The sequence below is a fragment of the Marmota monax genome, unplaced genomic scaffold, assembly GCF_021218885.2.
Source record: "Marmota monax isolate L192 unplaced genomic scaffold, Marmota_monax_Labrador192_F-V1.1 WCK01_AAM20220418_F8-fsc00052, whole genome shotgun sequence".
Lineage (NCBI taxonomy): Eukaryota > Metazoa > Chordata > Mammalia > Rodentia > Sciuridae > Marmota > Marmota monax.
In genome coordinates, this window is record NW_026693473.1 from 4,404,743 (window position 1) to 4,428,780 (window position 24,038).

At 50.7% G+C, this 24,038-nt stretch overlaps 1 protein-coding gene and 1 non-coding gene across 3 annotated transcripts in view; one reads left to right on the plus strand and one right to left on the minus strand.

Moving 5' to 3' along the window:
* Positions 1-24,038, minus strand: part of Adcy5 (adenylate cyclase 5) — a 144,914-nt gene that overhangs the window by 23,123 nt on the left and 97,753 nt on the right. For both annotated transcript variants that reach the window (XM_046457840.2, XM_058583499.1), the window contains exons 4-12: positions 22,639-22,750; positions 21,060-21,187; positions 18,942-19,100; positions 18,288-18,429; positions 16,072-16,212; positions 11,352-11,374; positions 10,151-10,295; positions 8,830-8,927; positions 5,641-5,728 (exon numbers count right to left, since the gene is read on the minus strand). In XM_046457840.2, coding sequence (XP_046313796.1) covers positions 5,641-5,728; positions 8,830-8,927; positions 10,151-10,295; positions 11,352-11,374; positions 16,072-16,212; positions 18,288-18,429; positions 18,942-19,100; positions 21,060-21,187; positions 22,639-22,750 — 1,036 coding nt within the window. The remainder of the gene's footprint in view (positions 1-5,640; positions 5,729-8,829; positions 8,928-10,150; positions 10,296-11,351; positions 11,375-16,071; positions 16,213-18,287; positions 18,430-18,941; positions 19,101-21,059; positions 21,188-22,638; positions 22,751-24,038) is intronic.
* Trnaa-agc (transfer RNA alanine (anticodon AGC)) lies at positions 10,751-10,823 on the plus strand. Its single transcript has one exon. It is a non-coding gene; the product is annotated as a tRNA-Ala (tRNA).

Consider the following 24,038-nt stretch of genomic DNA (forward strand, 5'->3'; position numbering starts at 1 on the left):
AAAGGAGAAAAATGGAATAGAGAAAGGGGACTTCAAGGGGGAAGGGGGATGGGAAATAGGAGGAAGAGCCTCTAGCTAGCTGTGTGGTCCTGAGGACATTATGAATTGCTCTAAGCCTCAGTTTCCTTATCAGTAAGAGGGAATATTTATCTCCCAGAGTGGTTATGAAGAGTCAGTGAAGTGGTACATTGAAAATACTCTGTAATAAAAGTAAGTAAATGTTTGATCTGTGTGTGTGTGTGTAGTTGGTGCTGGGGATGAGCCCAGGGCCTCTACCACTGAGCCACATCCCCAGACCAGTATTTGAATTTTCGAAACCTATGTTGCCTAACAGAAAGTTCTTGTTTTCCATTAAGGGAATTCCGGGTGATGGAGAAAGTGTTTTGGCACTAGGTGAACATCTTACTCTGAAATGGAATGACAGATTGTTTTCAATCTTTGGTTGCTTAAAATGTTGCCATTTCATTTCCCACCCCACCCCCATCCCATGTTGCTTAAACCGTTTCAGTTCTGGTCACCAGAAAGGCTTCCTTCATGATTCACATCACAAGTGTAATGGATGACTTAAGTGAAGGTTGTTAGTAAATGCCAGAACTTTCTTGATAAAAAGTGGTTGGGGAAGAGGACAGGTACACCTGATTCCTGGTAGAAGTTGGACCAAGAGCCCCACAAAGGCCATCCAGAAGCCAGGGGAAGGATTACAGGCTGTTTTTTAAAAAGCAGCTAAGATAGGCCCCGTGGTCCATGCCTGTAATCCCAGTGACTCAGAGGGCTGAGGCAGGAGGGTTCCAAGTTCAAAATTGGCCTAGACAACTTAGCAAGACCCTGTCTCCAAGTAAAAAATAAAAAGGATGGGGAATGTGTTTCAGAGGTAGAGCACCCCTGGGTTCAATCATTACTGAGGGTTCAGGGAGCAGCTCATGAATGGCTGAGTCTTCATGACTTGGCTTGCTGCAAACCAACTTCCCTTGGTGCCCTGCAAAAAGACCTGCCCTAGATCATCAGGAACCTAAGGACCGAAGTCTAGAGAAGATGAGGCATCGTATCCCAGCACTAGTTCACAAACTCTCATCTGTAATTGGAAGGTTCATCTGTATGTGAATCCCAAATCCAAATTTGATAACCCCAATGTGCATCTTAAGATCCTTTGGTGGACAGAGCCTCTTCATAGGGGTCACCATGGCTGCAATCAGATCTTGGGCTGCATCGTTACAGCAGATGATTGTATCTGTACAAACCACACAATGCCTGCTCACAACTGGAGCTCAGAAAAAGAAACACATTTTTAAAGTAAGTTTAGAATCAGTTCAAATTATTCAACATGAACAGTGGGAATGGGGACATAATTAATAAACCATGACTGTTATAAGGGACAATTTAGACACTGGCTTCTCTGAGTGTCCCTAGGAAAACTGACCTTGCTGGGCCCTGTGATATGGAGCTAGTGGATTACAGAGATGAAAGAAGGTGACAAAATTGGGTAGCAAGAGGTTTAAGAAAACAGCTTCTTTGACAAGGAGCTAACAAAAGGGCAGTAGTTCTTACTTTGGGAAAAAAGATGTGAAAACCTCAGAGGCCAGACAAGGCAGGTGGAGGGCTGCACACCATTGGTCTCATCATTTGGCCTTTCAGGAGTCAAATGGACATATTGACCAAGGCAATATCCTGGAGGAGAAGGATCATGGGCTCTGAGGTCAAGAACTACCTGGGTTTATGAGGCTGGAGATGTGGCATTACCTAGCATGAATGAGGCCCTGGGCTCCAACACTAGTATCTCTCTCTCTCTCTCTCTCTCTCTCTCTCACACACACACACACACACACATACACACACCATGGCTGAGTAGCTGAGTGCCCCTACTGGGTTCCATGTCCTGCTGGAAAGACAGGCTGACCTTCTGTATAAGGATGTGTGATGAGCCACAGTGAAAGCATGAGTCCCAGACCACAGTGTGGGGAGAGGAACAAGCTGCCCTCTCTGGCATTGGGTAGGTATAGGCCTGGGCTGCTTCACAGGTGATGAGGCAGAAACTGCAACAAAGAACAGTGGTGCTGTTGGAGCTGGGCAAACAGGGAAGGGGCTGCACTCGGGAGATATGAGTGAGCCCACTGTCTCTGGAGGTGAGCAAGCACAGGCTGACCCATGCCCTGCAAGGTTAAGGGACTTCAGCCTCGGGTGGGTGGCCGGTTCCATTACTGCTCAGGCCCCTTCCGATCTGAGATTCTCTGAGTCTGTGGACACAGGCGATGGTGAGGAAGGACTTAACCCTGTTTCCTCCCAGAGAGGTGGTTCTGGGGCTGTGGTCAGCACAGACGAGGAGGGAGGGGAGGAGGGCCTTCATGCAGACATACAACTTGCCCTCCACAACCGCATCGATGAAAAGATGGACTCCAGGTTCCGATCCTTTAGCCAAGCCACCCTAGAGACAGCAGGGTTCCAAAGGCACACCGTGGGATGAGAAGTGAGGACAGGACCTGGGAACACGGTGAAGATCAAGGTATGGGATCAACCTCACCGAGAAGTCCAGGGGTGCATGAGAACTGCACCAGGCCAGGTCAGGAGAAGATTCCACAGGCCCAAGATGGAAGGCCCCCTCAGAGCACTAGTGAGGAGAAGGGAGAACCTTCTATAGAAAGGACTTGCTCCTCCCACACAGGGAAGACTGGGTCCATACTGTCTTCGTGCATCTCTCTGTGAAAAGGTCAAAATATGGACAACTTAAGAAAGCAAGCTTGAGTTTTTCAGGGAAAATGGAAAATCAAATGAGACAGCGAAAAGAAACTGTGCCTGACAACTGTATGGTTTCAGATGAGCAGAGCCTGCACCTGGAGTAGCTGAGGAATTACGCATCTCATCGGCATGCCCCGGATCCTCAGAGACTGTGGAAATAAGATGGAGAATATCTGCATTCTGGCAAAGGGCAAACATTTTTCAAAGGGAAAACAGCATGACATTGAACACCCCAGCTCGGTCAGCTGTGTCAATACCTGACAAGGTGGTACAATAAACATTTAGTCTGTCCACCTTCGTGCATTCAGCATGAGATAGTGCTCAGGGACAGACTGGTCCTGCATCCCACAAAGGGTGGGTTAATAATCTGGTGCGTACAAGCGGAAAGGGAGAATGGCCCCTTTCATGTCTTCATGTACAAACAGTTTAGCCCCTAACAAGAGGGAAAGAAGAAGAATGAAGTGGAAAAGCAGTTCACATAGCAAACAACGTTTTGGGCCGGGTTCTGCTTTCGAGGAAGTGGACAAATGCTGAGAAGACTGCTATCAGGGGCTAGTGGCAAGGACATGAGGGTGGGGCTGGTGTCTATTAGACGTGTCAGCTGATAGCCTGGAGACTGGATAACCAGGGAGCACTCTCTAAACACCTCCTTACTGAAGCCCTCCAGCTATAAGAATGACGAGACAGCTCCCTGGAAACAGGTGTGTGGGGGACAGTGTTTCTGTGGACGGGCAGGAGGGAGGTGAACTGGAGGCCTCCTTAGAACAGTCAGAAAATTCACTGGGTCCAACAAAGGAACTGAGAAAAAGCTTACTGAATTAATTGGGCATTGGGAACAAAATAGGGACCTTCACAGTATAAAAGGAAGCAGGGATGATTTCCACAAACCATCTTGAACAGTGGGAGAAAGAATTCACTAGACCAAAGTACTAACTTCAAAAGGGCCAGAGCAGTCAGCGTCAGGCAGGGAAGGGACCTCCTCCCTTCTCACACCAGAGCCATGTGCAAATCAGGGAACACACAGCGAATGGGATCAGGATAGACTCAGGTTTTCCAAGGTCACCAAAGAGGAAAGAGATCAAATTTAGGTTCTAATTAAAAATCGATGGGCTACATATAGCTTTGATTCTGATTTGAATAGGCCAAGTATCTTAAACAAACAAATGACTTTGTTTCAGTTCATAACTTTATTTTAAAAAGAAATATTCCTTTCAGGATTCTGGGAACAAAAACTTTTAAGATGCTACTTTAGCTATGGTATGCTTTGTTTTTTAAGGTTACTGTGACTTTTTTTATTGTGGTAAAAAATATATATAACATGAAATTTGCCAGTTTAGCCTCAGTGGCATTGGTTACATTTACAATACTGTGCAAACATCATTGTCTATTTCAAAAACCTTTTATCACTTCTAGTAGAAATTCTACACCCATTAAGCAGTAAGTTTCCATTCTCCCTTTTGCTGGCTGCTAGTCACCTCTAATCTACTTGCTGTGTCCGTGAATTTGTCTATTCTAGGTATGTCAGTTTAGTGGAATCATACAACATGTGACCTTGTGCTCAGAGTAATGTTCTCAAGGTCATCCCTGTTGTAGCATGGAACAGCTCGTCATTCCTTTTTGTGGTTACAGGCCCCACATTATCTGTCCATTCACCTGCTGATGGACACTTGGGGTGCTTTTGCCTTTTGTGACTATATGGTATTCTTTTATAGGCATGGGATGAAGAAAGTAGAACTCTCCCCTGGAGAGAAAGCAGGCTGGGGGGACTTGACAATAGCAAGAGGTGACTGAGCACAGAGCGGGGGAGATTGTGGCACTGAGGACAGAGAGGCGGAGGGTCACCCCTGTGATGCAGCCAGCCACTTGCCAGGCTTCTCTCACAGATGTGCTGACTGACCCTGGCTGCCCTGCCCCTCTCTGGGCATCCACCTCCACACCTGCTGGAGGGAAATCTCCCAAGGTCCCCTCCAGTTCTGAACCATCAGTTCACCACAGCCTTGACCTTGAGGTGGCTAGGCAGCTAGCAGACTAATGAAGGACCCTGTTTGGAGGGTGGAGAGAGAAAGGGGACTTTGGAGGTGACAATGATTCAGTTCTTCCAGGAGAACATGGAGCTCTCTGAAGAGTGTGCAAAGTGAAGGCAGGGCTTACTCCTGGTTAGTGTCAGGGCGAGTGAGTGTCATGTCAGGGTGGAGCAGAGGCCTGGCAGGCCCTGGGGAGGGTGCGACTCTGCTGTTAGAGAGCTTCTTGGCCTCCTGGTAAAGAATCACGGGAAAGGCTGTGTGGGCTGGGTAGACAGGAACCTGAATGATTCTAGCACAGACCACAATGGCCTGGGGTCAAGTGCCACTGAAGGACATAGCCTGGTATGTGACATGCCCCAAAGAAATAATTATGGAAGAAGGGAGCCAGGTTCCAGGTCCTGAACTCGCGTTGCTGACTGAGCTAGCCATGTGAGCTGTCTGGAACTCTGAGCCTTTCTACAGCCACGCACTGATCTGCATGATGGACCCCAATCCCTCATCTCTGAGATCCTCCCAGGGCAAACCTGAGCACCCAGCAACGGAAGGTGGTGTCACAGGTGTATCCAGGAAGGTCTCTTCTAGTGAGTGCTTACTGACCACTGCTCTGTGCCAGGCTTTGTGTGAGGCGCCCTCCCTCCCATCACCCCATCTGATTCCAAGAAGTGGCCATGACAGCATTTTCTTGTTGTGAAGATTCACGAGGGCTGAGCCTGCCAATAAGAATGAGGCTCACCTCCAGCCTAGCTTGCCACCAATGCCAATCTGGAGTGGTGGTCAGCACTATACTGTCCCTCCCCCATGCCAAGCACATGACTTGGCCATAGCCCCTGGCAGTGGCTAGGAGGAGAGAGAAGAAGGTGTTGGCCCAGGATTCAGCTGGACTCACCTTCACGCAGGAGTAGATCACAGACACAAATACCACCAAGGTCAGCAGCAGGAAACAGGTCAGGTAGAAACTCAGCATGAACACGGAGCTGGGGAAGAAAGGGGGGAGGGGGAAGCCACGTCCAGGTGCTGGGCCTGAGCCTCCCTGGGGCCTGCCTAGTACACAGGCCACAAGTCCCCAGGGCCTGTCCGCACAACTCCGGAGCCCGAGGCTCTGAAAGCCGAGAGAGAACCTGAAGTTGCTTCATTTCCCCCAAGCCCCCTGCTCTTCCCTCCCACTCCGGAGAAGTGCTCTGGCCTGTGACAGTGTGGCCTCTTCCCTTCTGTCCCTCGCCCAATGTCCCGTTCCTGAGGGCAGGGGGACAGCAGCCCATTGGGAGCTGGATGGAAAGCCAGGTGCTACCTGACCAATACTGTATTCCTAGCTGTTCACAGAGTACCTCACTTAGCTTGGGAGAACCCACTTTAAAAATCACCTGGTCCTTCCCTCCACATCATTACTGGTGGCTTGATAAATAACCTCAAGGACTGAGAGTGGATTTGACAAATGGCCTTTGTTTATATAAATGCATGTATCAGCAGCTCAGCCAGCCACTCTGAGAAATAAGGCTGATACATACATTCAGAATGACAGTCCCTAATCCCTGTCCCTTACCCACTGCCCACTGCCAGGCCCCCCCCCCCCACATCCTGCTCAGTTTCTGCCCCTGCCCCCACCATTCCCAGCCAGCTCAATAAGAAAAGTACACAAGTGTCCCTGTCCCTCATTTCCCAGGCAAACCACAGGCCCCCATCGGTGGAAATCCTCAGACAAATGAGCTGCAAGACACTTTCCTTCCATTGCCTCCTGGGACAGGGGCTGGCCAGAGACAGCCACATGCTGTGCCACCAGGAGCCCTTCAAGGGAGGAAAGTGACCTGGAGGTGGGTTATAGACAGCAAGGCCCAGGGAAGGAGCCGGCCCTGGAGGACTCAGACAGCACCCCTGTCCACACAAGTATCATTTAGTGGACCTCAACAAATGGAATAGGGAGAAGAAAAAAATCTTTAAAGTGGCTTTTAAGGTTTCCCTAGAGAGGGATGGCTAGAGACAACCTCTGTCAATGCCTTAGCCACTTAGAGCTATGGCCAGAGGAGGGAACGAAGCCACTGCAGACAGAGCAGGAGCTGGGGTGGCCCAGCCCCCAGGCCACGCTGCAGAGAAAGAAAAATGGCAGAGAGGCAGGATTATGCACTCAGCTAAGGGACAGAAGGCCTCACCTGCTTGTTGATATCTGTGGCTCCATTTCAATACAGAAAAATGGAGTTCTATGCCAATATGGACCCACAATCCCACCAGCCCTGCACAGCCTTGGTGCCCATGGAGTGTTTAGCTGCACAACCGGGTGGAGCCCACACCAGCATCTGGTTGTTACCTGGGGTGCCCTGATAGAGTCATAGTATATACAAATGCATGGGGCACCTTTTCAACAATAAATGTCATAAAAATAAAAGGTGTTAAGTAAAAAGGCATGTTGACCTCACGTGCCTCCTAACACCATGCACTGACAGGACACATGGTCACTCCCCTGGGAGTCTCATCAAAACACACAGCCCCAATCTGATCAGGAGAGCATCAGACACACCCAAACTGCATCATTCTAACTGTCCAGGACTCATCAATAGTGCCATGGTCATGCAAGACAGGCAAAGGCTGAACTATCAGATTGGAAGTGACGGAGGAGGAGATAAGACGACTAAATGCAGGGTGGGATCCCAACCTGGCAGCTGGAACAGGAAGAGGGCCCTGGGGGGACGGATAAGATGAGAACATGCTCTGTGGGTTAGTGAACAGTATCATTCCTGCATGCGTTTCTTGTTTTTGATCACTGTGCTGTGGCTCTGGAAGTTGTCAACAGTAAGGGAAACTGGTAAGAGACAGACACACAGAGGCTCTGCACTACTTCTGCAACTTCTCAGAAGACTACAGTTATTTCAAAATGAAAAATAGAATGTGTTGGGTGTGGGGACTCTTTAGTTGAAGCAAGTCTTACAAGATATAGCCACTTGCAACCAGGGGATTTTGAGTAGATCCCTATTGGAAAAAAATAAGAGTAGAAGACTCTTTGGGGTCCAATTTTGAAAACTGGAACATGGACTGAGTACAGGGTTAGTAGAGAATCGATGTTGACTTTAAGGAAGAAAATGTCCTTTAAATGGAGGTCACTGAGGATTTTAGGGGCAAAATGTTCATAAATTTACTTTAGATAATCAGGAAAAGCCAGGCATAGTGGTGTACACCTGTAATCCCAGTGGCTCAGGAGGATGAGGCAGGAGGATTGCAAGTTCAAGGACAGCCTCAGCAAATTATCGAGACCCTAAGCAACTTAGTGAGACACTATCTCAAAAGAAAAAATAGAAAAGGGTTGGGGATGTAGTTTAGTGGTAAAGCACCCCTGGGTTCAATGCCTAGTACCCCCCCTCCAAAAAAAAAACAGGAAAAAATTTTGAAACAAATATTGCAAAATATTAAGAAAGCTAGGGGATAAGTGTTGATTATATTACTTTTTGTATGTTTGAATGATTTTACACACATAAGATGCAAAAACATGTATACATACATATATATACCCACGAACATATGTATATACACACACACACACACATGCATACACATTTCTCTCCTAGGCATGACTCTATATGACAATCTACTAAACTTTATTTCTGAAAGCCCGCTACCTACTTCAAAGTGGTTCCTGCAGAAGCCACAGGCTCTCACAGTGATACAAATAGTCCTCAGAAAAGTTCAACAGTGTCTCTTTGTGACAAAACTTCAGAACCTGAATTATTCCACTCTTTGAAATACCTACAGTAGTAAGAAACCTTTGTCTTTTGAAGATGTATTGTTTTTTTTCCAAGATCTAAAGTTCATACAGGAGGCAGCCTGGCAGATACTTTGGGTGATTCAACCGGGTAGCAGAGGTATGTGCTAAGTGGCATGAGATGATAAGTGGTGGACAGGGGTCTCTCCTGCAGCTAAGCAGTGCCCAGTGAGAGCACTCACCCTGGCTTCCTCGTCCACCAAGGACAGGTGGAGAAACCTCTCCTGCTCGAGGAGGTTCAGCCCAGCCTCCCTATTCTCTTCTTCTAAATGACCAGCTCTCCCACCCTGCAGCCAGAGGACTGAACCCAGGAGGGATGGGGATACTTACTGGGGCACAATGGCGATCTGGACGAAGCAGATGAAGAGGAAGACGAGCGAGGCACAGGCAACATAGGCACCAAATCGATCATCTACCTGCTTGGAGTACTGAGAGGAGACACACATGGTGAGAGGTGGAGGATGTCCCACCCCAGCCAGGTCAATCCCAGAGAGCCTAGGATCTGAGACCCAGAGACAGACACAGATCACAAGAAACCAGTGCAAATCCCTGCAAGATGGTGCCCGGAGGAGGGCAGTGGGGAGGGACTTGGGATTGGATCAAACAGAAACTATATGCAGGCTGAGTCACTGTCATTAGTTCATCATGATCACAACTGTCAATTCCTGGGCATCATCTGCATCACCATTGGTCATGCTCACAACATCCCCAGACACAGGCACAGGACTGCTGTTATTCCTACTTCTGAGGTGAGCATGCTGGGAGAGCTTCCATGACTTGCCCAAGGTCACTCTGAGCTCCCAATTCCCAGCTGCAGCTTTCTCCATGACACCACCCAGCTGCACTCATGGAGGTCATTGCTGCACGGTTACCTGGAGCAGGCAATGCATAAGTCAGGACCGCTTACTTCCCTTTGTTGAAAAGTGTTTCTCTGCTAACCAGCTTCCCTCATTTAATGCTGATGAGAGTTCACCCACGCCCGTGTGAACTGAACCCTGGGAGACCCTGCAATATGGTGCAAAGAGGCCTGGCCTGGGGTCCAGCCGTGGCTCTGGAACTACTTCACTGGGTGACTTTTGCATTCAGAGCCCAAGGAGGTGGGGCACAGGGATCTTGACTGCCCCTTCCAACTTTCAGGCCTGGAGGCTCCAGTGTGCCTCAAGCTGTGTGGCCAAATGACAGCAGCAATCGCAATACCAACAGCAACCAATGTTTAGTGAACAGCCTCGGGGCGGCAGTTATTATTTTCTGTGTTTTACACAAAGAGAACTCATTTATTCCTCACTGTAATATCTGTTTCTAGATAAGGAAGCCAAGATGCAGTAAGATTAAGGTTTATTCCTTCTAGGGCTGGGGCTGACAGTGCTCAGCGGTAGAGCGCTCGCCTAGCACGTGCGAGGCCCTGGGTTCGATCCTCAGCACCACATAAAAATAACTAAATCAAGGTATTATGTCCAACTACAACTAAAAAATAAATATATAAAAAAAAGACTTATTCCTTCTAACCAAGGAAGTCTCTCTAGAACTCCCTGGGCAGCACAGTATCACATATGAGGAAACTGAGGCGACAAGAAGCTGCTCCTTCCTTGGTGCTGGAAGGAAGTGTCCTATTGCCTCCCTGGTCCTGGCTCTGCCCACCCAGGTGCCATACCTTCTTCTCTAAATCAGGCTCCCTGAAGGTCAAGAGGAACTTCCGGACGTGCTCAGATCGCAGCCTGTCGATGCTCCTGGCGTCAATGGCCCGACCCAGAAACTCATCCACTTCATCCTCAGGGTTTGCACTTTCCTGGGCATTCCTGGGGGGCAGGAGGCACAGACCGAGACCCAATGACCATCAGGGGCACCCTTAGAGGGCTGGCTCTGAAGTCCCTCTGGAATAACCAGAGAGACTGGCAGTGGTGATGGTCAGCCTTGACCCAGGGACTGAGGCCAGGTGAGCACCTACTCTTTGCAAATGCACACACAGGGGGAGCCGCCTGACCCTCAGGCCTGCTGCTGGAGGGCCTCGCTGGCGAGATAACTCAGTATGTGATAATACTGGGAGTCATTACAGAAGATTTTGTTGTTTTCCCTAAAGACAACACCCTCTGCTCTTTATCCTCCATCTGTCTCCTCATCCTGAAACAAAGGCTGAGATGGGAAGGTGGGACTCCTGTCACAGTGACTGTGGTCTGCCTGGTCCCTTTAACTGGACTCAGGGCCCTCTTGTGAGGCAGGCTTCATGGTCTTTGAGTGCTGAGTTTCTCGGGGCTGGGGTTGTAGCTCAGTGGTAGAGCGCTCGCCTAGCAAGCGCGAGGCCCTGGGTTTGATCCTCAGCACCACATAAAAATAAATAAATAAAATAAAGGTATTGTGTCCAATTACAACTAAATAATAAATATTAAAAAAAAAAACAACTATTTCTCAGGGTGAAGTCTGGTCCTTGAGTGGAACCCCTGACAGTCCTGAGAACCGGGAATCAGAGGAGCGCAAGGAAGGCATTCCCTCAGGATGCTGGGTGTGGTCGGAGCCTGCCGAGCATGTGCACGCACGCATGTACCGGTGTGTCTATACACGCATATATGCACTTGTGTATGTGTGCATATATGTGTGCGTGTGTGTGCACACATGTGCAGAGGAAATGAAACAGGCTGCACTGAGGCCCAGCCCTCTGCCAGGTGGGCTGGTCCCTGGGCTGGCCTGGCCTGTGTGGGGCCACTACTGACCACCTGTTTGTTACGGCAGGCTCCTTTCACTCTCAGCTGACTGCTGTGGGACCATGTTCCATGAGTGTGGGGAACCGGATGGGAAGGCAGATTTGGAGCTATTTCCCGGATGGTGGTGTCAGGAATAAAGAAGGGCTTATTACTCACTTGTCCTTTGGGTCTTCAAAGCCCTAAAAGAGGAGAGAGAAAGAGAGGAGAGAGAGAGAAGTGTGAGAACAGAGAGCACTGAGGACATGCAGGGAGTGAGCTGAGCCTGTGAGGAGTGGCCAGTTTCTGCTCATTGTGGTCTCTCAAAGCACTGGACACAGAAGTCTGCCTCTTCCCTCCCTCCCTCCCTCCCTCCCCCTGTTTGATGACAGTGAGGTCCTTCTGAGGCATGATCCATGCTAGATGCTGGGGACACTGATGCCATTCCATCCACTGCAAAGTCCCTGTGTCTAAGCTCTTCCTGACCCCCACCTTCTGTGGACTCCTCCCCTTATCCCAAGCCTCCATACCCTCCCCCCCATACACCCCTCCTCACACATGTAAGGCACAAAGAGCACACAAAAACCATGGGAATTCACAGGTTCTTCACTTAAAAATTTCAATCCAGACTCCTGCAACAAATTTGTTTTGGTATCTGAGAACCAATGTATTTCTGCCAGGCTGGACTTTGGGGCTCTCTGGAGGTAAGGAACACCTACATGGGTTTGGCTGCTGTTTTGTGTTTCTGCAGGGGGCCAGGGGTGGGGGGGTAGGACACTGGCCTTTGCTGATCATCAAACTCAAAGCCCTATTTAGCCTGTGAAGTCCCCAAAACTGTGTCAGGGTCTAACTAGCTGTGGTAGAATGGAGGGTCCCTACAGTGGGAAGGGGCAGAATCCAGAAGGCAGTGGGGGAGACAAACAGCCCTCAGACTTGAAGTTCCAGATAAGGCTTGGGCTTCTAGGACAAAAGACAGGGAATGGCCCCTTGTCTCTGTGGCCCAGTGTGGAGCACTACTGTACAAAAAGGGAGTTCAGCAAATGTTGTGTGAACCAAAAATCCAAACGGATCTCGCTTCATCCCATCAAGGATATGGTTTAGAGATACAAGAAGAGGGGCTGGGCTGGGGTTGTGGCTCAGAGGTAGAGCCACATGCATGAGGCATACCGTCTACCATGCATGAGGCACTGGGGTTGATCCTCAGCACTACATAAAAATAAAATAAAGATATTATTTAAAAAAATAAAGGAAGAAGAGGGGCTGTTCTCCATGAGCTTTCGGGTACTGAAACAGACATGGCATCCATGCAGCTTCAAGGTGCTGTGCCTTCTATTCTATCCTCAGCTAACCACTTCCTGAGCCTCAGCAGCTCCACCTGGGGGGGGGGCACATTCAAGGACCAACAATTTCCAGTGCTCTGAGCTGCTCCTAGCTCAACCCAGGAGGGCCTGTCAGTTGTCTCCCAAGGCCCTGCCTCTTTGCTGCAAGACCTGTCCTACTTTGCTATCACTCAAATGGGTGCTCTGACTGAGGACCAACCTATCCCTGAAGTGCCCAGGACCCCTTGGAGCACAGCATGACCAGCAGAGAGGAGAGCACCCTACAGACTACTGCCATGAGATGCTAATGCTCTAGCATCCTTCCATAGATTGGCAACAAGTTTATTAAGCAACCAAGAACAATCGAGCTCTATTATCCATACGCCCATCTCTACAGATCAAAAACATCCTAAAGTGCTTTTAATTTAATTTTCTATTGTTTAATTTGTTCTAATTAGTTATACTAAAGTGTTTTGAATAAACATGTTTCTGACTTTCTCCAATGTCCCTTAGGTCATCTGCTAAGGCAGACGTTGGGCACCCACTTTTCCCCACGGTGCAGAGGTGGGAGCCAGGTGCACACACGGTGCCATGTTCGTCTGTACAGCTTAGCATCTGGTTGAGTGGTGCACTGATTACAGGGCAGAAATTCTTTTGGTCCATAAACCACAGCAGTGAGGTTACTGAAAACAGACCTGGGCTCAGTGGTAGAACACTTGTCTAGCAAGTGTGAGGCCCTGGGTTCAATTCCCAACATCACAGAAAAACAAAAATCAAAACACAGTCCACCAGACTGGGTGCAAATCCACCTCCCCCACCCAGCTCATTGGAGCTAGGATATGAGTCACTTCACCTCTCCCAGCCTGCTGGTCCCCGGAGGAACACAGAGCTTTCCTGGGGTTGGTTACATAAGCTCAATCCACAGGCTTCCCATCATCAGTCTCTATTTAATAAATAATCTTAAGAGGATGTTACAACAGGCATGCCTGAGCAGAGACCTGCACAGCTCCTCATGGAATTCAAAAGCCAAGAAAAATTGGGTAAAGATTTCAAAAAACCTCTGGGTGTGGTGGCACACACCTATAATCCCACCAGCTTGGGAAGTTGAGGTAGAAGGATCATGAGTTCAAAGCCAGCCTCAGCAACTTAACAAGGCCCTAAGCAACTCAGCAAGACCCTCTCTCTAAATAGAATATATAAAGGGCTGGAGAGGTGGCTCACTGGTTGAGTGCCCCTGAGTTCAATCCCTGGTACTCCTTCCCCCTCACCTGACCAAAAAAAAAAAAAAGATTAAAAAAAAAAAAACCAATCTGCCAATCCCAAATTAGAACTTTTTAGCTGCTCTGTTACAGTTTCATGGAATCCCTACCCCTCCACCTTCAGTGGGCTATTTCTTTTAAAAAATTCCCCTGTGCATTGGAATTCAGGGCAAAAGCTCTTCTTTTACGTGTCTTTCTCAAAAGATTTCTGTCAAGTTTAACTCCAAAAGTGCACGGCTTGCTCAGCTGCTGAAGGAACTGCCTCTGTCCCCAGCTTAGAGATTCCCATTAGACAGACTGAGATGGGGCCAGGAGGGGATGGATAATCAAGGGACACTGCCCAGCCAGACAGCAGAGAGGCTGGGCCTCCCCTCTTTCCTTTCCTGGGTGAAGCAGTTCACACTGGGAGGAGCCTTCCCCTCTCCCCAGAATCCCTTCCCCAGTTACAGCCCTTCCTGCTAATCCTTCCAAGGCTCCTTATCCTAACAATGATGAATCTGTCTGCCAAACAGGTGCTGATAGTCCAAACAGCCTCTTTTAGGACTGAAATGACTAAAGATGCAGCTTATACCAAGTGTCACTAAAAAATAACTTCCCTAGGATTTTAAACAGAGAATGTGATTTACCACCAGGTCCCTTTCCTCCTCGCTGGCTGCTCCCTGCTTCCTCTCCACCTCTCTGCCTCCCCTTCCTTGCCCTCTCTCCTCCCCACTCTTCACCTCCAACGCCCCTTCCATCTCACCCCTCCCTCCCTTCCTGACCAGCCCAGTCGTGTGGCTACAATCTGCAAGACTCAGGTGACCACAGCTGCCACCTGCTCTTTGCTTTGTGGAGGGCTGCTGGGGCAAGGGAAAGTGGTGGCCAGAGCCTGTGGCATTCACCAGGTCTGCAGATGTCCAGGTTCAAAGCCCCTGGGGAAACCAAGCCTCTCCCATATGCTCCCTGGTCACACCAGTGTCCCTCAACCAGCTTATCTACCTATAGAATGTTAGGCAGAGGTCTGACCAATCATTTCCCTCCTGCACACTTCCTTGAAACCTGTGTCATCTGCTGCTGTTGGCTAGAAAGGAGTGGTGACTGGGCGCCCAGCCTGTCCCCTCCTACAGGCTGCTGGCTCCCCATGTTGTGTGTCTCTTGTTCCTTCAGCTCCATTTAAACCCCATCTGATCCACAGACCCCAACTGGAGGATTCCTGGGCTAGCAGCCCACTCCAGCTTATTCACACATTAAAACCACCCTCCCCCAGCCCTCCCCATCAGGGTGGCTTCCACCTGGCGAAGAGGTGCCCTTGTGCTGATCAGGGGCCTGAGAGGTGGTGGCCACACTCTCAGCACAAAGAAATGCTACTGCTCTAACCTGGCTTCCTGTCATTCTCCTTCCTCTCCTTCCGACTCCTAATTCTATCTTCCTGTCATTTCTGCAAGAGCCCAGCAGTGTCCTGAATTAGCCTGTCCCTGGTTTACGCAGTGATAGCTGGAGTGTCTGTGCCCTGAGGCAGACAGGGTGCCTTAGGTGGAGATGTCAGTCCTATGTACCCAGCTGGAAGGATGGAGTCAGTGGGAAAGGGGGTGTTTCTCAGCACAGAGGGCAAAGGGACCATCACCCAACCCTTGCCAGAAAGCCTTGGGATGGTTTCTGAGCAACTGACTGAAAAGATGTGACTTGAAGCTGGGCGAGGTGGCGCACGCCTTAATCCCAGCGGCTTGAGAGGCTGAGAAAGGAGGATGGTGATTTAAAGCCATCCTCAGCAAAAAATGAGGTGCTAAGCAACTGAATGACACCCTGTCTCTAAATTCAAAAATACCAAATAGAGCTAGGGATGTGGCTTAGTGGTCGAGTGGCCCTCAGTTCAATCCCTGGTACAAAGAAAAAAAAAAAGAAAAGATGTGGCTTCAATTGCTTGGGAAATGCAGTAGGTGCTAGAAGGGGATCTGGAAGGCCAGTGTCCACCCAGCTCCCCAGGGCCTCACCAGACAGTGCCAAGACCCAACCAGAGGCCCTGACAGGATCCTGAGTCTGGCTGGAAGGGCATACTCCCAGCCTACACCAGCAGTTTCTGCCAGGAGAGAGGAAGGGGCACTGAAGCTCTGTTCCCATGCCATATTCAGCATGCCACAAGATGTTAGGACTCGAGGGGAGTGCCCAGGCCAGAGTTAGGTGTGCCAGCTCCTTGTCCAAAGTTGGGGTGAGCCCACTTACGTTTCCTTCTATGGCTCCCCAGACTCCCCCAGGCAACCAGAGGGACTTGGGCCAGTTCTCACACTCCTAGATAATACTGGCCTTGGACCTTGTCACCTGCATACCCTTCTGCCAGCTACTCACCATCCGCTTCATCTCCTTGGACACCTGGTTGCCGCCCAGGTGGTTGTAGAACGGGCGTTCAGCCCCCCAGTGTGGTGGGTTGTGCCCGATGGAATTGGTTCTCTGGCGGTTCATCTTGGCGATCATGGCCTTCTCTTCTTTCTAGAGAGCAACACAGATACATCAGCCTGTGGGCAAGGCCACAGGAACGCAGTACCTGGCCAGGCAGGAGCTGAGGCAGCCGCACCTGCCTCTCTGAACAACCCTGGAGCCCAGAGGTCTGCCAAGATCCCAGAGCCTCCACACCCCCAACACCTGGCTGGCCCCGGGGGAGAGTGGCAGAAGGTGATGAGCCCTGGTCTTGTGAGAAAGCAAACGGCAAGGAGTTCTCCCTGCAGGTTTGGTCACAAGATTCTACCCTGGTGCCTCTCAAAATCAAATGCCATGTCCTTCCCATTGGGTTGCCTAAGCTCCCCAAGGCTTGAACTACTGCTGGCTGCCTGTGCTCCTCCCCACTGCTTCTGGGGCACTCAGAGGGTGGGTAAGGTGGGGAAGGGACTAAGCCTCACCTCTGGTCTCCCAGGCAGCCAGGCTGGCACAAGTCTGGGCCTCCCACCCTGCAAGCTACAGAATCATAGCAGACTCTGCTACTGGGATGCATGGGCCAGCGCAGGGCAGGGCTCTCAGCCTACCGCCTCAGGACTGGGCAGAGCTGGTGCTAAAGGTGCCCAGGGGCTGATGGAGGGAGAGGGGACCTGGGACTCCAGTCTCCACTCAGCTTCTCCCAAATAGGCACGTTCTAGCAGAGAGGGCAGTAGGTAGGACAGGCCACTGCTGCCCAGAAGGCTGCTTCCACAGAGGTCTGGGTCACTGAAATGAGGAGATTCAAGGGCTGACACAATTGTACAAAGACACAAAAGGAGACAGGGCAGGTACTTATGGGCCCACACTCTCCCAGCATCTGTCTGTTCACCCGTCTATCCTTCCAATTGGGTTCTAGGGGTGGAGGACTGGGGACGCCCGAGGCACCCCCCCTCAACTCCCTCCTTCCTTAGAGGTGGTGCTGGGGAGCATTCAGCGTGCCTCAGCTGACACTGCTGGGATGGGGGCTGTCCCTCTCTCTCTGTTACTCTGTCCCATTTCCTCTCTTCTGGACCACTTGTCAACTGGAGGAAACAAGGCCCAGGGAACTCAGGGTGGGAAGGTGGCTGTGAACCAGGGACCCCGAGGAAGGATGTGGGAAGAGGGCCCACAAGGATTTCAGTTCATTTATACTCTGGCCAAAGAACAAGCAAATGTTTACAACTGTGCAGGTTAAGCCACGAGGAGCTCTCTCCAAAGTGCCCTGAGTCCTCCCATCCCTCTTCTGGCTGTCTGCAGAGGGGAATCAATATGACTCACTGCAAGGACCCTGCAACAGGATCTTGCCCTGGGGGTTCATGCCCCTCTGATGTCCCCCTGAGGGTAGACACCTGCCCTAACTTCCACACCTCCTCTTAAAAACCTAATACTTCGGTCACCCAAGACTTTCTTCTCTGAACTGTCCTCACAGTGACTTTGTGTTTGGTCTAATTTCTCAGGAAAAGAAACAGGGAAGCTTTTCTCTACCAAAGGGCACTGACCAACCGATCAACTCAACGGAAAGACTGAGAAGTCAAAGACATTTTAATTTAGGGAGAAATATAAAATGTTCTCTTCATTCGCTTTAAAAATTAAGAACATAGAACATGTCACTATTAAAAATAGAACACCAAAGTCAGCTAATAATTCAGTTTTAGACTCTGGCAAGTTTGAGCTCAGACAAAGGGGAAGAAGAAAGAGGCTAGAAAGTGAAAAGGGAAAAGAGAGATTCCAGAAACACATATATAGATATAGGTGGAGCTGGCTGCCCATATTCATGAGGAGGGCCGAACAAGAGGCGGGGTGGAGAGCAGATATACGGTAAGTGCGCATATCCTTGCTGCTTGGGCTCCATCCAGCGGCCTTCTGAGGCTCTGTTGCTGGCTGATTTGAAGCCCGTTGAATTTTTGCAACAGAAGCAGAAACCAAACCAAATCTTTGCCATCATCTTTGGCAAGGCCTTCCTCACTCTCCCGTCTTTTCTAAGATGCAGAAGCCACAACTACATAAGGAATTCATGACTTTGCTCAAGAGATGAAGGAGGAGAGACCATGAAAATGCTCCTCTCCAAAAGGAACAGAGCCCTCAGCCCACGCCTCCAGCCCTGGCCCACAGACCCGCTTCTGGGTGCAGCGCAGGATGAGGAAAGTCTCTATGCTGTGCTCCTTGAGGTAGGCGTTGCGCTCGCCCCCACAGCCGGGCTCCACTTCGTAGTCCCCGTTCAGGTAGTTGAGTGTGGCCTTGGTGATGTGGATTCGTCTATGGGCGGAGAGGGGATCAGGATGGGGAAGGCAGAAAATGCAAGCTCAGAAACTAACCCTCCCATGCAAAACCAAACTGCAGTTCTGAGTCAACCATGATTCAAGGCCCAGGACCCCAGACTCTGGCTCAGATGTACATCCTTCCCATATTATCAAGATGGCCCTTGGAGGCCAGTTTTCAGAAAGCTCACACCTACTACACCCACACCATCTCACACCTCACCTCCTAGTACTGGCCTCTATGTCAGCTTCATTCTTGAAAACCTTTCCCTTCTGCTCAGAATTCTACCCCATCGCCACATTTTTTTGTAAGCCCCCTCGCCCCTGGCAAAGGGAGATCATGATGATGTTCTCTACAACTTGACCACACTGTGATTTAAATAAGTCAAGGAATCTCTACTTCAGTTCTGCCAGCCAGATGGATCTCCCCTCCCTTCCACCCAGCCCTGACTGTTCAGGATAGTTCCCAAATGGTATTGAGCAGGAAGCAAAGTCTGGGCCCTCACTCACCCTGCCTTGCCACCAGCCTCCATGTGGTTGGCCAGCGTGACGTCGTTAGACCAGACGTCGAACTGCCACTTCCTGAGACCAAGGACACCGCAGTGTACTCGCCCGCTGTGAATTCCCACGCGCATGTTCACGTTCACCCCAGTCACCTCCCGGACCAACCTGGGGATGGAGTAGGGGTAAGGCTGGGGGAGGGTCAAGGGTCAAGCACACAGGTGGGGGTGAGGCTGGAAGGCAGGGCTCGGGGAGAGCATTGGAAGACATAGGAGTTAAAAGGCATTTCTCTGGTCCAAACTAAATAGAATCTAGAACGTTCAACCTGAAAGGGACTGGGAGTAGGTGCTGCAGGTGCTTGGTCCTGGTGCTCAGGGGCACTATTCCTGCCTTGTCCACAAGGTGGCGTAGTGCCTCGCACTGTAACCCAGGGTCCCACTGCCTCCCCTCCAGAGGGCATGGAGGGCCATTGCTACCTTCAGTCAATTAGATTGCATTCAGAGAAATGCAAATGTAGCTTAGTGTCAACTAGAACCCAATAGGGAAGTTACAGCCACTCTAAACCCCAATCATAATGCTCTATGGATAAGACAGAGATGGCTTTTGGATTATCTGTTTATTGGATTTATCCACATTGCTGCTTCTCTGACATTAGCAGGATGATGGAGAAAAGCGATTAACTGGGTTTCAAGGGAGCACATATTCCCTACTCAGGAGATAAAAGGAATCTGGGAAGATGCAGGGGTCTAGGAGGGTTTCATGTCCTATGGGACGTCCCCAGGCCCCAACTGTTTATCCAGGGGTCCCCAGAAAAGCAGATGGGCCCTTCACTTATAACCTCTTATGCTAGGGGAGAGGGGGAGGCAGACTGGGAAGGAGGCTACATGTCAGTGGCTGGTGCTCCCAGGCCTGCCCACAGTCTGCAGAAGAGGGCACAGGTGCCAGGGTGTACACATTTTGTACTTTTGAGGTACTGGGAGCCTCTGATACCCAAGGGATGACCACTTGGCTAGTCATGGGACCAGTAGTCTGATGTGGCCTAGTGGGTAGGACCACCCCTTGAACTCTGGGCTTATCACCCCACTTGACCCCCATCAGGGAGAGGGAAGATCGCAGGGGAGATCTGTCATCTATCATTTCTCTTGTTCTGGGATCAATTTGGTCAGCCCATGTATGACCAAATGTACGCAGAAGGACACTTGCTTAGGAGTTTTATGCCTTGGTGTTTTTTCCAGGGCTGCCTCCTTGGTGAAGCCTCTTTAAACCCCCTGAGTGGAACCAACTGCCCCCTCCTCATTTAGTTTGCCTCTCTTACCTTGTAGTGTCCACGTGAAACATCTGATCAATGTTAATCAATGGGGGTCCTGGCCTGTCCCCCTTAATATACTCTGCACTGCTGGATGAGGGACTATCTAGCCCAGACATGCAGGGGACACCTGGTGAATATCAACAGACTTGGCCACCTTCCTAGCCATCCACTCTGACCTCTGATTTGGCCATCTGTCTTTTCCTTTGCCCCTGTCCAGGCTATTTCTAAAGTCCAGAGTTACTGAACCTGGACACAATCTCTGACCTGCTCCCCTGGCTGACACGCAGGCTTGGACTGACCTCATTTTACAAAATCCAGGGTTCCTTCAATCGCTAGTGATGACCAAGACCTGGCCCAAGAGCCTTTTTGCTATTGCCCCCAAGAAGGGTGGAGTCTCTGAAATGGGAACTCCTGTTATGAATCTACCCACTAGGATTAGGCCCTGTTGAGCTGTTTAACCCTTGTGAGCCCAGCTCTCCCATCCGGGAGGAAGTGAGGCCAGTGGGTTCTACCCTGGCTGGGAGTTTATGAGAAGACACAGGAGTGTGAGGCCCACCCGGGGCACTGCCATGACTACTAGCTTCTCCCCCTGCCTGGAGCCTGCAGAGTCCTCCCCCTGGTGCCTCTGCTGGGTGAAGCACCCCCATTGTGGGTGGTAAGGAGCCCTGGAGAAGCCACCAAGTCTGGAGGTGCAGATCTGCCTCCAGGTTGGCGTGGGGAGATGGCTCTGCCCCATGGTTGTCCTGCTTCCACCTGTCCAGTAGGCCAGGCAGGCATTGCTTAGGTTGTGGACGGTCTCCCTTGAGTGGGGAACTTACGAAATGGCCTCGATCATGTCCATGCCCATCTCCACGCAGCAGTGGGCATGGTCAGCCCTGGCTTCAGGCAGCCCCGAGACACAGTAGTAACAATCCCCCAGGATCTTAATACGTAAACAGTGATTCTCCTGGAAAGCAAATTGATTTTTTAAAAAATTAAAAAGAAATGGGAAGCAAACAGATTCCCCACAGACCCTATGCCAGAACTCTGCCTAGTCCCAGGCCAGGCTTATCAGGAGGCGTGGGAGAAGGAGGTGGGGGGTCAGCCAATGGGCTAAACTGCTCAGAAAGGCATTCCAGTTCCCCAGGCCTGGAGCGGCAGTCCACCATGGCTCAGTAACAAGGGCAGCCTTGTCAGCTCAGGGAAGGTCCCATGCCTGGGGTGAGAATCTCTGGTTCCACTCCATGTCCCAGGAGCACACTCAGACTCCTGACCCAAGATTCTAGAAACAGTTTTGATTCTTCTTCTTATATATATAAAAAAGACTTTAGCAGCAGAAATGAGCTTGAACCAAACCCTTTCCTGACCCTCAGCCCGTCCGAGAGGTCTGTCAAAAAGAGTTCTGCTAAATCAGCAAGCACGGGAGTGCCACAGAGCCAAGGCAATTGCCACTGCTGCTGCTGAGTGACAGGTGCCGCAGGCCACCACTGATCTATAATTAGGAGTGAGATGAATTGTCATTAATCATCAATTACAGGCTGTCCAAACCTGGCTCCCAAAGGTTACTCCACAAAGCTGGGACCCTGGGACTCAAGTGGCCAGGTGGCCTGGAGTCCTGAGGTCTATCCAACACCCAGGCACGTAGCATGCTCATTCACTTTGTCCAAGATCAGTGACGCGGCCACCATCTAGCAACCTCAGAGGCCCTGGACAGGCCCTGACCAGCATCACCCTTTTATCCACAAACAGGCGTGGCATCCATGTGGAACAGGGGCCATTTCCACATGTCAGTGGACATTGTTTTTAGTGGCCACTTAGATGCAATGACTCTACAAAGGCCTCAAGTACCACCTAAAGCCACGGACTGGGAAAGGATGACCATCTGTAAATTGGGACCCAATGGAGGAGCATGTTCTCCACCCGCTGCTGTGGGGCGTTGCTTCCAATTAGTCCAAATGTTGGGGAATCTTCTTTTTGAAAGCCTCTCGGGGTAGCATGTGGCTGCTTACAGGCCAGGTGGGGATTCAGACTCGTTCTCTTACTACCCTGGCCAACTTCATCAGGAATGTGATCACACAGCATCTAATTTGCCTCAAACAGAAATTCTGCTGGGGTTTGGGCAGAATGCCTCCCAGGGCTTGCCACCCCTTCCACAGACAGGGCATGGAGAATGCCCGGCTCACTCCCTCAAGGCTAGTAAAGCACCTCCAGCTGTGTGATGTCTGGGCCGACCTGGAGCGTGAGGACACAGCCACTGCCTGAGCAGTCCCTCTGCCCATCGCTGGTTCCTGGCAACAGGTTCTCCCAGCAGAGCACAGCCTGGCATGTGCCCACCCTGGGGGTCAGCAGGGGCTTGACCACAGGGCCCTCGACTGCCCAGACCAGGCCACCCTCTGGCCCAGGCCCAGAGTGACTCACCGCAGCCAGCTTGTCAAAGCGGGCGAAGAGCTCATTGAGGGTCATGACCAGTTCCTGGGCAGTGCACTGGGAGGCCAGGCTGGTGAAGCCCTCGATGTCAGCAAACAGGATGCTGGGGAGACAGTGGAGGAGGAGACCCTGCTGTGGTCCGAATGTTCGTGTCCCCTGACATTCCTATGTCATCTTGTGCCCAATGTGAAGGTGCTGGAGGTGGGAGGTGATCGGGGCATGATGGTGGAGCCCTTGAGAATGGGATTAGGGCCCTCATGAGAGAGAAGAGAGCTTGCTTCCTTACTCTGCTCTCTCCACGTGTGCATAGGCTGGAATGGCCATCTGAAATCCAGAAGAAGGCCCTCACCAGAACTCCCTCATGCTGGCCCCCTGACCTTGGACTTCCACCCTCCAGAACGGTGAGAACTAAATTTCTGTTGTTTATAAGCTACTTGGTCTGGTATTCTGTTCCAGCAGCCTGAACAGGACTAAGGCAGACCTCTGTGAGGAAGGAGAGGCTGGGGCTGCAGCCAGGACCCAGCTGGGGCCCCTCAGGGCTTAAGAAGACTGGCCATCAAGAGTCCTGGGGGCTCCAGATGGCTGGTAGGTAGGGCACAGAGCCCTTTACCTGGAGACCTGAGGATGCTGGTCTCTCCCATTGACTGGGAGCTCCGTTTCTGTTCTCCTTTGTGAACTCTCACCATACCCTCAGTCCCAAGCAAGAGGACAGGAGGGCTGAGTGGCATGAGGCCTGGGGTATGTGCCTTATGAAGGCATGAGAAAGAGGGGTTACCTCTCAGGCCTGCCCATTTGGACTTGGAGCAGCTTCCTTGAGGTGGTTGGGCCTGGGAATAAGGGCTCTTCTATACACCTGCTCTGGAAAGTGTTTCAGGCCAGAATGGTGCACTACTAAGATCTCATTTCCCTGTCTCCTACAGAAGGGGACACAACTCTAAGCAAACCCAAATCCCTCCATCCCAAGGGAATCCTCTGGAAGGGAGAGATTAACAGAGACCCAGGGAGGAAAGGGGAAGACATGACTAGTGAGTCTCTGGAAGCCGGCTCCTTCTAGGCACGCTGTCAAATGCACCACCTGGCTCTGGATCTTACATTCACTTCTGGGGCTGATGTCCCTTAGGTTGAAAATGTTTTCCTTTAAAACAGATTACCAGAGGGAAGACCCCAGGACAAGAATGTGTAAGGGCCCCTAGTGGGTTTTTCCCTTATAAGGGACACAAAAATGTAATAACTCTCATGCATTGAGCTGCTCCTGGTGGCCAAGCACCAAGCTGTGAGCTTTCAATGGGTCCTCTCACTAAGACCTCCAAACAGCCCTGCAAGTAAGGGGTGTCCTCCTGTCCCCCCTGACCCAGAGCAGAGGCTAAACATAGGGGAAGCAGGAGATAGCA